Source organism: Anastrepha ludens, chromosome 3, assembly GCF_028408465.1.
Source record: "Anastrepha ludens isolate Willacy chromosome 3, idAnaLude1.1, whole genome shotgun sequence".
Lineage (NCBI taxonomy): Eukaryota > Metazoa > Arthropoda > Insecta > Diptera > Tephritidae > Anastrepha > Anastrepha ludens.
The window spans coordinates 83,915,678-83,932,218 of NC_071499.1; the positions used below are offsets into that span (position 1 = coordinate 83,915,678).

General features: G+C 37.1%; 1 protein-coding gene across 2 annotated transcripts in view; it reads right to left on the reverse strand.

The window, feature by feature from the left end:
- Positions 1 to 4,706: 4,706 nt before the first annotated feature.
- Positions 4,707 to 16,541, reverse strand: part of LOC128858305 (carbonic anhydrase 2) — a 41,453-nt gene continuing 29,618 nt past the window's right edge. For both annotated transcript variants that reach the window (XM_054094466.1, XM_054094467.1), the window contains exons 2-4: positions 12,570 to 13,373; positions 12,372 to 12,508; positions 4,707 to 5,773 (exon numbers count right to left, since the gene is read on the reverse strand). In XM_054094466.1, the coding sequence (XP_053950441.1) occupies positions 5,633 to 5,773; positions 12,372 to 12,508; positions 12,570 to 13,044 (753 nt within the window). In that variant the 5' untranslated portion in view covers positions 13,045 to 13,373 and the 3' untranslated portion in view covers positions 4,707 to 5,632. The remainder of the gene's footprint in view (positions 5,774 to 12,371; positions 12,509 to 12,569; positions 13,374 to 16,541) is intronic.

Consider the following 16,541-nt stretch of genomic DNA (forward strand, 5'->3'; position numbering starts at 1 on the left):
TTTGTATTATTGACTACACCTAATGATGTGAATGCCGATTATGCAAGAGCGTTATTCATGAAAGATCCCCCTCTTGCCAGTTCACCTGCCTTTTCGTTACCTTCAATGTTCCGATGCCCCGGGGCCCAGATTGAGATAGCTTTATGGTTTTCACTCAAGGTGGTAAGGCTATTCCTACTTCGTTCCACCACTTTGGAGGTTGTTGTAGCCGAATCCAGTGCCTGGATTGCAGCTTGGCTATCCGAAAGAATAGCGATATTGCCCTTAAGAGAGACATCTGCGATTAGTAGCTTAGAAGTTTCCCCAATTGCTAGCACTTCTGCCTGGAAGTCAGTGCTTGATATAAGGAAGACGCACAGATTTTTCAATTTCAAGTCTATGAGAATATATGCAGCTCCAACCCCACACTCCATTTTGGAGCAATCTGTATAGACTGTAGTGTCGAAGTTGTTTAGAGAGAATTCCTTATTCCATTATTCCTTAGATGGATGAAACTGATTTGATATCGATTATTTTTTAGGAGTAAACAATGTGGAATTTTGAATTTACGACTTTTACATTTCTCTCTCTACGCTAAACAGGCTTCTGTTATCAACTGTCACCATGCTCTTGTTGTAGCAGTTTACTAACTGTCCCCATTACTTTTTTCCACCTACTTTCTTATATTTGAAGCTATGTATGTGCGCCGCACCATTATGTGCAGAAAAATGCAAACCACCAAATGCTTACCGTACCTGGACTCAAGGAGCATTCTTAACATTCATAAATGTTCCCTGAATATTGGATTCTATGCTACTGGAACGACGCGGAATGATATACAGCCAAGAACAGCCAAAAAAATAAAAAACCGCAACCATAAAAAGTTAAACCTAACTTAATAGATTCGTAAAATATACACATATGGTCATTGAAGCGTGCCTAGCCTTTGCCTATCGGTTTCCTTGGGCCGCTCGGAAATATTTAAAGCTATTAGCTCCTGGTGACGCTAAAGCATGCATGTTCTGCAGCTTATATGTGTACGTGTCGGGTGCTTGACGCTAATATCTAAAATTTTTGATTTTCATCATGCAAAAGCCGACAACAAGTATGTGTGACACGAAGCAAGTACGAGTGTCACCCGACACGCACACATATAAGCCTGCTGGACATGAATGCTTGAGCGTCACCAGGGGCTATATTATTGAAAGACCCGTTATATTAAGTTGCGTTATTGCTTGCACAGATTCGGTTATTTTCATACTTTGCGGATAACTGTTGCATTTTAACTAATTAAGTGAAAACGATTTAATGTAACGTAAGTAGCAAATTAGATAGTTTTTTAATAACTAATAATCAATATGAACTTCTTTCAAAGACGGGTCGCCCGTAGAATTGCAGAGTTGCGGAGCGGAGGCTTATTGTTAATCTTCGAAAACAAAAAAAATGGTACAAATTTATCGTTGAGACACTTGAACGGTCCAAAAATTGTTGTAAATACCCTTAAGCCCATAAAATTCAAAGAACGACGTCGCTCAGTGCGGCCGATTCCCGAAAAGCTGGCCAATACTCAAAAAATTAAGTAATTGATTCAAAATTTCTTACTCGGGGGTTGTCGGGGTCGCTGATTACGAATTTGATCTTAAAATTTTGCAAATCCACCCCCTTCCACCCCTATTGGCCACCCCCTCACGTGAAATAGCGTATATTCAAGAACATAATCAAGATGCATGTAAATTTATATGTTTTCGGGGTCGCAAGGTAGCAAGTGGTAGCAGCTGAATCTTGTTTTATTCAGTAACCATTACTTTTTTGAGTAACCTTTAATAGGTTTCAAAGCAGCATATGACGGCGTTGTATTACTATACAGTTTGAAACCTCAAATTTTATAAAAAAAATTGCAAAAAATGTATCTACGTATTGCTGCAGCTAAAAATTTTGTGTCGAGGTATTGATATGTACTAAAGATTTCTCGTATTTTACTAACCTTCCGAAGATGATTCCATTTGGTTTTGTTCAATTTACTCCATTACAAAATCTTTCAAATGTGTACAACTTTCACTATTCATCGACAGTAATACGATGCTCAAACGAAGGCCACGTTGCGACTGAAAATACAGAGGATACTTAGGGTACAGGACGTTGCTATGAACGGTTTTCACTACTCAAGGCATTACTGTAGCCAACCCAAAGACAAAAAAAACTCTATCTAGAAACTTTTTTTTTCGACTTTTGGCCAGCTTTTTGGGAATCGGCCGCTCTGTGCGTCGTGACAAAAAGAAAACGACTTATTTAATTTAACGACGAATTAATTGTGACGCTTGCCAAGAGGGATCTTTTTAAGTGATCAAAGGCCATTGCAGCTGAAATCAACAACAGAGTATAAGAGAGAACTGAACCTATCAGGCAGAAAAGCTCATAAAGCTGCCAAACAAATTTTGGGAAGAAGAACGTTTTTGCTCAAGAGCACAATTTACGGTATGGACCAGAGGGTATGAAAAAGTGGTATAACATACTTTGGAGCGATGAAACAAAAATAAGTTTATTTGAAAATGATACTGGGCGAAATGCCAGACAAAAAGAAGCACAAAAAACCAACAGTCTAGCACGGTGTCGGCAACGTAATAATTTCGAATGCATCTCTTGGTATGAAGTAGAACCTATTCACCTCTTAACCAATAAAGTGAGCAAATTTATTTAAATGGACATACTTCGGCCGCCGTAGCCGAATGGGTTGGTGCGTGACTACCATTCGGAATTTACAGAGAGAACGTTGGTTCGAATCTCGGTGAAAACATCAAAATTAAGAAAAAGATTTTTCTAATAGCGGCAGGCAATGGCAAACCTCCGAGTGTATTTCTGCCATGAAAAAGCTCCTCACACAAAATATCTGCCGTTCGGAGTCGGCTTGAAACTGTAGGTCCCTCCATTTGTGGAACAACATCAAGACGCACACCACAAATAGGAGGAGGAGCTCGGCCAAAAACTAAAAAAGGGTGTACGCGCCAATTAATATATATATATGTATATACTTCATGAAATGCTGCTACCATTTGCTGAGGAGAATACCACTTCGGTGGCTTTTTACGTAAGATAATCAGCCCTATCAGGCGGTTCATCGTAGACTGTTTTTCGTAGAAACTAAGAAATTGTAATCATACAATTCGAATAGCCTCGAACGTTCATGCGAAATTCGTAGAGTAGCATTCACTGAATACACCCGTAACGTCAAATCTTAAAGTTTTGTACACATTTGTACGACGAGGTTAAAGTAACGGACAAAAATTAGAATGACTAGAGGATTTAAAAGGAAACAAATATAAAAGCTGTAAAATGTAAGGCCTATATTAACTAAACTGTGAATAAAACGAAATTTTTTTAGTATTTCTACTTTTATGTGATTTCCACAGGTGTAAATTTGTAACAAGTAATAAAGGAGAAATCATTCATGGCTGTAGTAGCCCAACCGGTTGTAATAGAGGATTTTTTTTTCAGTAGGTGAAATATTTTTTATGTGCGTACATACCATACACACACAAAATGATGTCAGGAAATCTATATTTTTGATAGAATTCTATCTTGCTTTGCTGTTCATTAGCACTCATGTCGAGATTTACACACTGAGGACAAAATCGTGTTTGCAGTGACGCCAATACGTCTTTAAATGTACTAAATGTCGACTGCCCCATTGGCAGGTCTAAATCTTTGCTAACCTATTGCTGATAGCCTCCCTCTGCAAGAAACCGTAAAACGGAGGATAGTCGGAGAACTGGAGTTATGGAGGACGATCTTGCTAAGCTCGTGCTGTTTTCAATAAAACTCGAAACGTATATACATGCAGCTTTATTTAACCGTGAGTTTTTGAAACAGATAAACCTGTTTTAAACCATATTTAAGTAAACTTTTTCTTTAACAAAAAGGCAAGCACTTACATTGATTCGTCCATATCGAGGGGGTTGCTTGCATCTCTCAATATTTTTCGCTAAATTCTGAGACTCCGTTTGCTCCTCACACTTTCCTCCTCCATTAACATTACCACACATGTCAACGGATACATTTTCATTTGAAAGTTAAGTTTGCCAGCACTTTTTTCGTGTTCACATGGAACCCACGATTACAACTTTTTCGTATTCGTAATAGACATTCGTATTCGAAGGTTTTCTATGACGGATTCTATGATAGGGCTGAATGACCCAAAACATTCCTCAATGTTAGTACTTGAATGGTTTTTATAAAATAATGTAAAGTTATGCATTGGCAAGCCAGTCACGCAACTCATTGAAAACCTTTGTGGAGATTTAAGTGAGCGAATCGAGAAGGAAACATTCAAAAGTAAGACGGATTTATGACAAAAAATCAAAGACCTATGGAGTTCCATTCGTACAGTACCCTGCCGTAGGATTTTCAATTCTATGACAAATCGAATACAAAGAGTCATTGACAAGTGGAATTTTAATTCTATTTCGCACCTATTTTAATGACCACGTGAAATTTCCTTTGCCTATTGTCACTAGTTTCAGTTGTTAAAGATCCTTGTATTATTATTTATATTTGTTATATTAATCTTTGAAATAAAAACCACGTACAATTGAATATCTCATTTAATTTAAAAAAAATTCCCTTTTCCGTATGAACCCACGCACCTATTTTAATGGCCATATGTGCATGTCAGTATACTTATCTCAATAGAAAAAAAACCGCCTAACGATATTAACAAAAACAACGCATAGTATATTACATAATATTTAATAATTTGGTTTTGGACTTATATTTCTTTGAAATACATATGTGTTCATGTACTTACGACACAAGTCGTTTGCTTATTTTCTCTTTTGAATATAAAAATATGACAATTCCTCGTAACAAGCATTATACAATACATACAAACAGTAGTCAAATACTAGTATGTCGTACATACATACATTTAACATTAAATAAAACAAATTTTAACTCTAACAGAATTCTATATTGCAATTAAGAAAATACAATTCCTTAACATTTCGGATTGTTTTAGACACCCTTTTGTTTGCTTTTACATACGTATGTAGACCCTACACAACGTGCATAATAAATATTATAAAATTAAATATAGTACAAATAGCATGGTTATACTAATATATTATATAGGAAAAATTTATCAGTATTTTAGTAGTTTAGAGGTAAGTAATACCCAGAGATAGCACATGAGTAGCGCCTTTTTAGTGCAACAATAAATCACATAATAATGGAAAATTAATTATTCAACAACCGATGTTTTTTGCATTCAGCATTTTCTTTTGTTTTTTGTTGGTTGTTGGTTGTGAATTCACATAGTATTTTGTATAGTTATAAAGGTAAATATTTAATTATAGTACATATATCTACTCATTTGTTTAATAAAATACGTACACATATGACTGAGTGACAAAAGTGGAATAGTTGAGTGCGTCGGTGGTTGCACATTTGGGCATACACATTTAGACGTGTATAAGCAGATGTACATGGAAAGTGCCAACCCTACTGCAACTACATACATACATGAAGAAAAATTATATTTGCGTGAATTGCGAAGTGAATTTCTAAATCTAAATACTTAGTTGTACACTTCAATTCCCTTTGTTATTGTATGTGATATATATTCAGGTCTGTCCTTCTACAACTGCGCATATTCAGAAAATCATAATTTTGATTTTGGTTTGGCGTTTCGAGCGAAATAAATTTCAGGATCTTTGTGTGGCTGCTGAATTTCACGGTAATTGTTGACTATTTTCTTACTCTCATCCTTTGGACATGATTGTAAATTGCGAAATACTTGAACCTGGAAAATCATACAAAATTTCGATAGGTTAATATTTAGTTAGCAGATGAGTTGAAGTGCCAGTCTGGCACTCCTCAAGTAGCACTGAAGCGCCGTTTTGATAATAAATAAAAATAATAATTAAATATTGTTGTGTATTGTAACATAATTTATAACTGGACTATATGAAATATGTCAAGTTGTCTAGCACCTTCGTTAGCAAATGTTAAAGGTTAAGCCCCTACGGATGTCATCGCATATGAAAACGATAACACTTTGTTTTTGAAATCAATTACCCCAAATTCATACAGATAAAGCACATTTACCATAATATACATTCTGTCAAAAAAGTACCGGGAATTGTTCAATAAAACGCAAAATAATTGTTTACTCATTAACATTTATTTTGTCGCCTTCAAAATAGGATTCATTCGAAGCAATGCACATATGCCAACGATTAGACCAGTCATGAAAGCACTTTTTAAAACCGTTTGAAGAGATCTTTTTCAGTTTTGGGAAAAGGAAAAAGTTACAGGGGGCTAAATCCGGTGAATACGGTGGTTGTTCGATATTTGTCGAGTTTTTGGTCAAAAAAGTGTTCATAATATGAGCCTTGTGAGACGGTGGTGTTATCATGGTGCAAGATCCTTGAGTTTTCTTTCCACAAATTGGGCCGTTTCCTACGCACATTCTCCTCAAACGTCACATAACTTCCAAATAATATTCTTTATTTACCGCAGAACCATTTGAAACGAATTCCGAGTGCACAACACCATGATAATCAAAGAAAACGAGTAGCATGACTTTCACTTTTAACCGACTTTGACGTGTTTTTTTTTTTTGGTTTCGGCCCATGTGGATAGCGCCATTCAGCCGCCCGTTGTCTGATGACTGGTTTGCATGTCAAACTCATATACCCACGTCTCATCACCTGTTATGATGCGCTGCATAAATGTTGGGTACGAATTCACTTGCTCAAGCATGTCTTCAGCCACCTTCTTCCGATGAATTTTTTGAAAGAAATTCAACTCTCTTGGAACGAGTCGAGCAGCCACGCGTCTCATGCCCAAGTGACGGTGTAAAATGTTGCGAATTGATTCGTGAGACACGCTAAGATTACGAACTACTTCCCACAAACTTAAATGATGGTTTTCTAGCACCATTTCCTTGACTTTGTCGACGTTTTTATCCGTTGAAGACGTTGATGGGCGACCAGATCGGGGCAAATCTTCCACGACTTCTTGGCCCTCTGCAAAACCCTTATACCACTCGTATGTGTTTTTGTTAAAGCAGAAACGCGATAAGCTTTCTGGAACATTTTCGAGCACGCGAAATCCCGTTCAAAACACAAAATTGAAGACAAATTCTTTGTTCGATATTTTTATCCATAGTGAAAATCGCAGAACACACCTGCGGTTGACTGATATAATTAAATACCAAAAAACAAGCTGATGGACAGATCACGGTCAAACTCTGCGACACTATAGAGGACAGTTGTACCAACATTCCAGCAAACGAATTTCATTCCCATGGCAGCCGGTTCTACGTTACCGGAATGACTCGGGGTTTTCCCGACCAAGGGCTGCCACCCCCGTAAATTAGCCCTATCTAGTGAACAGCATATCACCCCACACCTTATGTCACAGGAGCAACTCCTTGCAGCAACCTTGCTCCAAATGCTTCTCCTCAGGGCTGGAATTGAATCCAACCCTGGGCCAGAAGTATTCAATTGCTCCTCTATGGTAAGGAGCCTCTCGGAGCAACACTACTCCCCTGACTTAACCCATCCCCTTCCCTCCTGCTCCAACCCCAGTGCGGAGACAAACCAGCAGCTCTTGGTCCCCCGCACAGTCTGTTCCGTGTGTCAGGCCGTAATACCTCGGAATCTGGAATCAGTCTAATGCAATTCTTGCAACGGCTGGTGCCATTTTTGGAGATGTTCCGGCCTGCGCACCACCCATGAGTGGACAACAGAGCTCTGCACCCGCAACCGCCCCCCCGTGGAGCGGCCGCCCACCAATGTAGACAACCCCATGCGTCCCTTACCCCCCGAGTTACAACGACATCACCCAGAAGCTTTAAGCTTCTGCAATTCAACTGTAACGGACTCACGAGCAAGGTCGACGAGAAACCAAGCTGCACGCTAGGTCCTCTCTGATCACCAGGGATGGCTATAATGTGCACAGACATGATCGCGAGCGAGACTAGGGGGTGGCCTAGCGTTTATAGTCCACCATACAGTGCAGTATCGTCTCATTGATGAAGGGATCGACCGCAGCGACAGCACCTTAGAATGCCAAAGCATAGCTGTCCGGACAGGCGATTCCGAGCTCGACATTTTTAACATTTATATACCCCCTGTCACCTGCTTCCCGGCACGATATCACCCTGATATAGGTGCGCTCATCAGAGATGAAAACCGATTGGTTGTAGGTGACTTTAATGCGCATCACGATCTTTGGAATTCAAGCCTGCCAAATGATCGTAGGGGACAGCAATTGGCAGAGCAAATAGACGATTCGACATTCAGCACTGTGAACGACGAAGCCCTCACCAGGGTAGTGGGCAATTGCAGCAGCTCGCCTGACCTAACAATAGCTAGCGCGGGTCTGATAAATAGCATAACGTGGCGACCTATGCTATCGCTTGCATCAGACTACTTGCCCATTATCGTCTCGATTGAGAGACTTGCCGACTTTGTTTCCGCGAACCACCGGTCCTATTTTAACTTTAAAAAAGCTAATTGGGCCGGCTTCACGGAATTCACCGTGTTAACAAACAAATAAACAAAAGACATACATATGTATGTGTAACGCGCGCTTTTTAAATGAGCAACTCCCGATATTTTTTTTAAAAGAATGTATAAACATAAACTGGGTGTTTTTTAAGAGACTGAGAACCTAAAATGATAATACAAAACAGAAATATTGTTGGAATGATTTTTTTTTTGTTATATCTGTTATTTTTTTGAATATGACAATTTTTTCCGATAAATCTGGCCGTATGGCGTCAATGGTGGCTGAAATAAATAAATTGATTGTTAAGCGCGCTGTAAGGAAAGTCGCGCCATCTTGTTGGAACCACATGTCGTAGGTGTTTAACTGATACATTTTTGGTTCAATAGCTTCGCCATTCACCGTAACAAAAGAAATAAAGACCGATGACGCCGTCATTACATCACCTCCACAATGAAGCAACAATGCTCCCAGTTAAAGAGCACAACAAAATGCTCAGCAAGCAATCTATACTAATATTATAAAGAGGAAAACTTTGTTTGTTTGTTTGTTTGTTTGTTTGTTTGTTTGTAACGAATAGGCTCAAAAACTACTGGACCGATTTTAAAAATTCTTTCACCATTAGAAAACTACATTATCCAAGAGTAACATGGATTACATTTTATTTTGGAAAAAAATAGGGTTCCGTAAGATATTTGGATTTTTCGGACACAAACTGAAAAAAATCTTATATATAAAATAAAGTCAACTTTTTGTGTGTGTTCGCTAACCGGCCGTGTCTGCACCGAATTAAACCAAACTTACACACATTGTTAAGAAGGTATTGAAGATGGTTTCCGTATAGTTTGGATACCTATTGGTGGATAGGGCTGGAGATATAGGTCAAAACGTGGACCCGGGTAACCTTCGGATGTGTATGTACAATATGGGTATCAAATGGAAGCTGTTGGTGAATGCTTTAGTTCAGAGTATTTTTCATGCCGCTCCGTGACTAGGGTCTCGAGATAGAGACCAAAACGTGGACCCTAGAATGTGTTTGTACAATATGGATATCAAATTGAAGCTGTTGGTGAATGCTTTAGTACAGAGTATTTGTCATGCCGCTCCGTGACTGGGGTCTCGAGATATAGGTCAAAACGTGGACCCGGGTAACCTTTGGTTGTGTATGTACCAAATGGGTATCAAATGAAAGCTGTTGATAAGTGCTTTAGTACGGGGTAATTTTCATACCTATTGATGACTAGGGTCTCGAAATATATGCCAAAACGTGGACCCGCCGTGTCTTTGCACCGAATTAAACCAAACTTACGCACATTGTTAAGTAAGTATTGAAAATGGGTTTCGTAAAGTTTGGTTGTAATTCGGAGCACTGGCAACGGGTACAGCGTTCTTTTGAACCAGCCATAATGTCGCTTACTTTTTTAACGCTTGGGGCGGAACGGAACTGTCAAATTGACAGCGTGAGTTACAATGGGTCTATATTTCTTTCTGATTTGGATGCCATAAGGAAAAAACGTAAGTGCAACATGTAAAAAGTGTTTGTGAATTTTTTTGGAGTGGATTTTGGAACAGTGAATAATTTCTTACGAAATTTGAGAATTTAATGTGAAATCCGAATGAAATTATTTGTTCGTGTTAAAAAAGCTCCAATGCTTAATAAAACATATAAATTGAAACGAAAAATTCATGGTTGATCAGGAAAAAAGACGATTGTTTATTCATATGCGTTGATTTGAAATTTAAAAACAATCTCCTTTTTTCCTGATTTTCAATTTATATTTTATATTTACTCAAAAACAAATAGAAAAACAAAAAATATTGTTTATGCCAAAGCGCTTGAATAAAGAATAAAGAAATAAATAATATGGAAATCATATATTTTCTGTTCTAAACCATATCTATTCTATTTTAGTGTGCCCAGCGAAGGGGGCCGGGTTTGCTAGTATTATCTAAGATGCTACCCAGTGTATCCCCTTGCAGCCATTTGCCAGAGCCTGAGTCAGTCTCAGGTATGTCAGGAGGCATCTCTTCAACTACACTGACGAGATCCAGGACAAACCAAAAATGCAACTACTGTACCGGACCATGCACAGACAAACATTAAACGACATTCATCGGGAGACCCTTACCACCTTCCTAAACTCCCCGAAAACGATTATATCTAACACGACATCAAATATAATTTCTGTTTTCAAATTTCTATAATATAATTTAAAAAGAGAAATTTCATTTAAAAAATGCATTAAAAAAGTCAGTTAAAGGGTTGAATTGATCCACAGAAATTTTATTTTCATTTGAAGAGGAATTATTTTGTTGCATATTTGTATTTGTACCATTCCTCAAAGCAGTTATAATAAAAGCAGGTATAAAATAATAACATTAAAATGCAGTTAGAGAGTTAAAGTGTTCCATAGACATTTTAAGCTGACAATTTTACTGGGAGTCACCACAGCCGTACGACTAGGGCGGGCTAAGATGAGCGCACACGAAAGCTTTATCCAGGTTAATGCTCACACAATGCTATAGATACATTGTAAACACATACAACTTTGTATGGAAAGCAATTTTTGACTTAGTGCATCGCACAAGTTCATAGAAAAATTAATTGAAGTAATTTTTTCGAACAAAACACGACTCTATTGCGATTTTAGTCTTATTTACTAACTGTATTTTTGAATGAACTTTTCTAATGCCTGTTTTAGAAAATAAATCAAAAAGGCCTACCTTAAGTATATAGGAGGCAAAGGGTTAAATTGTACAATCAAAAAATTCCTCTATCAATTTTATGCTAGACGCCCGAGGACAGAAATTTTATTTTAAGTCTTTTAAACATAATATTTTCGATAAACTGTAAGCAGTTTCGCCCCAAAAATTTAAGACCTGAACCCCCCTATATAAAAACACAGATCATTGGCACTAATACTAGTCGGGATGCCATGAATCTCGCGAATGATATTTTCTTTTGATGGTTGCTGTTGTTGTAGCAGCACTAACATTCTCCATGCACGGGGAATGCTGCTGGTGTGGCAGTCCTTGGCCGGATGGAAACCCGGGTCGTTTCGGTAACGTAGAACCGACTCTTGTGGAAACGATTCTTTTGATGGGCGCTGGATTTGCTTCATACACTTTTCTTTTGAGGTGCTTCCACAGATCGGATGGCCTGGGTGGCCAGGATATGTCTCCGAAATTACTTATTAGTTTGTTAGGAAAGAAAACACGCAGTATTGCCATGATCTCTCGAAATTGCTTGCCCTGGACAATTTTCAAAAAAATAAAAATGAATGAATTATTGCACTGCTTGGAAATACACACCAAACCGTCACGTGGGTTCCGTCTCTTAGGGACCAATAACAGCTATTGAATTTAAAAGACGCTCTATTGCGCAGGGTCTGACGCGGATTATCGCGCAAACTTATAGCGACAAGTTCAATATTTTCATTTGCTCTCTATGTCCAGCTGGGCCCCGTGCCATGGACTTTTTGCCACCGAACTTGTTTTCCGGAAGCCTCGGACATGTCAACGAGTGAAATCTTCACTTGGAGACGTAAACGTCGAATATTGTAACGTGAAATACGCTTCGATTGCACGTTATTCACCCGTTCACTGCGGCATCGTGTCTAAATAACCAGCACGAAGAATAAAGCCAATGGGTTCCTTGCTCATACGCTCAGCGGTTAGGAAGAAACTTTAATTATGAAACCTAATTCTGCCCTCGGAGACCCTATACGTTACCAGAACGTCCCGGATTTAATTTCCGCCCCGGACTGTCACTTCAGCAGCATTCCCCATGCATATACGGGGAATGTTTATGCTGCTACAACAACACTTTTATGTTAGCGGCTTTAAATATTTGAAATTAAATTCTCTATTTTTCCAGCACTTACCTGTCCCTTGGAGACGTAAATCGGCGTGCGATAGATGATCCAAGTGACGCTCTCGAAGTATGGTGCTGTGGTCAGTGATCCCTTATAAGTATAGTAATGTTTGCTTAGCTCCTGCAAACCAATCCAAGACAAGCAATCTAGATCATAATATTAATTTAATAATGAAATAACAAATTTTTTTACGTTATTGCTACTAACCCGAATCCAGCGAACCGCTTGTGTTAATCTTCTGCACTATACGTATACCTTCAGTGATCTTTTTGAATTCAGGGCAATCTTTGTCACCGCACGCCTGTATGAAGAACGCGATCACAGCCAAGCCGTCGGGTTTATTCTTTGCCTCTGTGAAATCCTTATACTTGGAATTGTAGTGTACGGCATGTGCCTCCATCGAGTACTTGTTACCTTCAAGCGTGTGCTCGCAACCCGACTCATCCGTATCGGCCCAATGAAAATGCAGCTGCTCAAAAATGTATTTGTTGTCATGTAAGCAGCCGCCCTTAATGTACGGCTGCTGTTTGCGTTTGGCGAATGTTACCACCGCGGAGGTGCCTGTATTCTGGACACGTGCAATGCCCACTGGCTCCCAATGACCATGATACTCAAGAGGATCGACATCATCTATATGTTCAATAGCTCGATTGCTGATTGCGATTGGTGATTGGACTGGCATCGTTTGTTGGTGTGCGTTGCGTGCTAAAGGAACGTTGTAGCAACAAGATAGACACCACTGGAATGTGTTTAATTGAACGTAGTAGGTACTACAGGGCGTATGCGGTTGTGGCTACTTAGTTGTGATTCGTGACTGAATGTTTGTTCTACAAGGAATGCTTTTGGTTTCGAGTATTTTACGTATTGTTCACTGGTTCGATGAATTTTTTCTTCACCTTGTAGACACAAATAATGTGCTTAACGGTTAATAGGGCGTATTGCGACGTGATGGCGAGTTTTATTGGTCACACGTTCACAAAGGAAATATCAATTTTAGGCAGCCAAGGAGGACTGGAAGAAAATTTTACAGAGAAGTTGTTAGTAGAAAAAAATAATCAAGCTTAAATAAATTATTTAAGTGGTTTATTTACATAGATACATACATATATACAAAGAAAAAATTATTGTGTAAGCAAATGCTTTTTATGCTAAAATGCCAGCAATATGAGTCGTTTGTTGGTATAGTATACCGGCAGGTACTGAGTATTTATTTTCATTTATTTACACAGACTGTGTGAAATTCTTAATTAAAACTAATGAAATCCTTGATAGAGACATTTGATGACAAAACTAAGTAACCCGAAGCGACAGTGGAAAATATACTGATTTTCTTAAAAAAAATTATAAATAAAAACAAATAAAAAATTTTAATTAAATACAGGTATCCCTTGTATAACGCGGTCTTATACAACGCGGTTTCGATATAACGCGATTTGGAAAAATTAGGTTTCAGTACAATGCGAAATTTAGGCTTATATACCGCGAAGGGGAAAATACCTAATTATAAAATCTGGTAACACTAATTTGCGTACTACATATATATAATATGTAGTGTATTTTTAATGTAAACCGGGAATTACCCTTTTTGCCTTCACAACATGTGTGAGTATACCAGAAAAGGAGCTTAAAAAAACCACCCACCAAAAACTGATAACAGATTTTGCAATTATAAAACCAGTAGAAGAACCACAAGGTCCCACAACTAGTTTCTTATCCAATAGCGGAAACTATGTTGAAGAAATATCTTCTGATGAAGCTATTGCTCCCCCAAAACGCCCACGTGCAAAGATCTTTGAAGACAGTGAAATAGATTAATTACCATAAGAAGTTTGAAGAATAACAATAAAGTTTTTAATAAACCTTTAATTTGTTTTAGTTTGTTTTTAAATTTTTTAATGTGCACATAATTATTTAAATTTTGTTTTTTGAATTTTGAAATATGTATGTACATATGTATTATTATTCATATCTTGTGTTTTTAATTGTATAAGAAAGTCTGAACTTTAGTATTGAGTTGAAATATATGTGCATCTGTTATTTTGTATGTATTTTATTTAAAAAAAACCTATTGGAACATAACCCCCAAATTTATATGAAAACTATGTTTTAGATAACGCGGAATTATATAACGCGCAATTCTTCTGGAACGTAACTATCGCGTTATACGAGGGATACCTGTATATTAAATATATGTATTTAAAAAAAAATTATATGAAAAAAATAGTAATAATAAAAATTAATAAAAAAAAAGAATACACAAAAAAAATTTAATAAAAAAAATACAAATTAATTAAAAAATTAATAAAAAAAAATTAATAAAAAAAAATAATAAAAAAAAATAAAAAAAAAAATTAAAAAAAAAATAAAATAATAATTCAAAAACAAAACTAAACAAAAATTAAAATAATAAATAATATAGGCACAAAAATTAAAAAAACAATAATAACAAGATAAAAAGTCATTCTTAAGACGCGACTAGATATTGTTTTTTTTTGTTTTTTTAATAAAACATGTAAAAATTTGGATTAATGACACCTGAATTTTTATTTAAAACCAAAAAAAATCCTAAAAATTATATTTCAAAAACCACATCATTTATGAGTTTACCATGTGCACGTCTGCACAGATAAAATCCGTCAAACAGTCGATTCAAGAATGCCCAATTCTTGAGGTGGTCGAGATATCGATGCTGAAGGTTGTTCAATAACATTTTGCGCTACAGCAGCAATATTTTCAACAGAAAGTTCAATTTTTGATTTGCTAGTCCTTCTATTCTCGAGAGAACCAGTTTCTTGAAATTTGTTCACCAACTTTTGAATTGTTGACTCATTCGGTAGATTATTCCCACCAAAAAATTTCGTACTTAGCGATATGTTGTTCTTAAAGATGTCGATCTTTTTCATAATAAGTTTCAATAATTTTAACGCTTTGGTCTATACCATAGTGTAAAATTTCATATTTGTCTACTTTACAAATGTCATAGATATCTCATATACATATACATAATTGGCGCTTACACCCTTTATTTAGGTGTTGGGCCAAGCTCCTCTTCCTATTTGTGGCGTGCGTCTTGATGTGGTTCCACAAATGGAGGCACCCACAGTTTTAAGCCCACTCCGAACGGCAGATGGTTTTTGGTGAGAAACTTTTTGTTTTGGAAAAATGTTCTTGGAAAAATTCCTAATCTATATATTCAAAACGATGTATTGATATCCTTAGAAGTTAATTAACTGAAAACTGCTAATGCAATTTTACAAAACAAGAAATTAGAAATCTCAAAGACTGTCAGGCCATTTATAGAGAATGTTTCAATTTGTTAAAAAAAAAACATAAAAACAACAGCAAAGTAATATGCAACATGTTTTGTATAATAACCTTAAGTTAAAAATATCTGTTGTCCCATTTAAAGTAAGCGCCATTTTGTTTTGGATAGTGTTGTTATTGACAGCTGTCAAGTTGCTCTTACAAGTCCAGAGTATTCTAATTTTACAGCACCAACAAGTGAATGGTGATTTTTCGAAGAAAATCATCTTCTCTGCTGAGGAGGCTCGAGTTGAATGCCAATGTCAACGAACAGAATTGTCACATCTGGGAAGCAGAGATTCTAAAGTGGTTTCTAAAAAGTCCTTTGTATACATATCACGACTCACTTTTTCAGGCGCATTAGATCACATTTCTTCGGCAATGCGGCTGCCAGCGAGTATATCATAAAGGTCATTCGTTGCCGTGAGATTATAAACCACTTTTCCCCAGCTCAAATTTGGGAAAATTTATCTCGAAGACATGCGGTTTCTGCAGGTTATCTGCTATCGAGTTCTCACACGTCGCGTCGATATGAATTGATCACTAAGATTTATTATTTCCTTGGGGTGTTTTGAAAGGAAATTTGTATTCCAATTGCCCAAACGAACTAGAACTGAAATACAAGATACGTAATTCAGAAAATATGCCCAAATGTCATCGCTAAATTTCGGGACCAGGACCAAGTGTAGGCTACATTCACCGGGCGCATAATTCAAATACATATGTATATGTATGTACTCGTAAGTAGGTGCGAATGTTTAAAAAAACTATCAACAGCAGCGTCAGGAGCACTATTAATTTGATTCACTATTTTTATTATTATTTTTCAACTGAAAGGACTCACCTACATATTTTTGTGTTCTTAATATTCCTCAC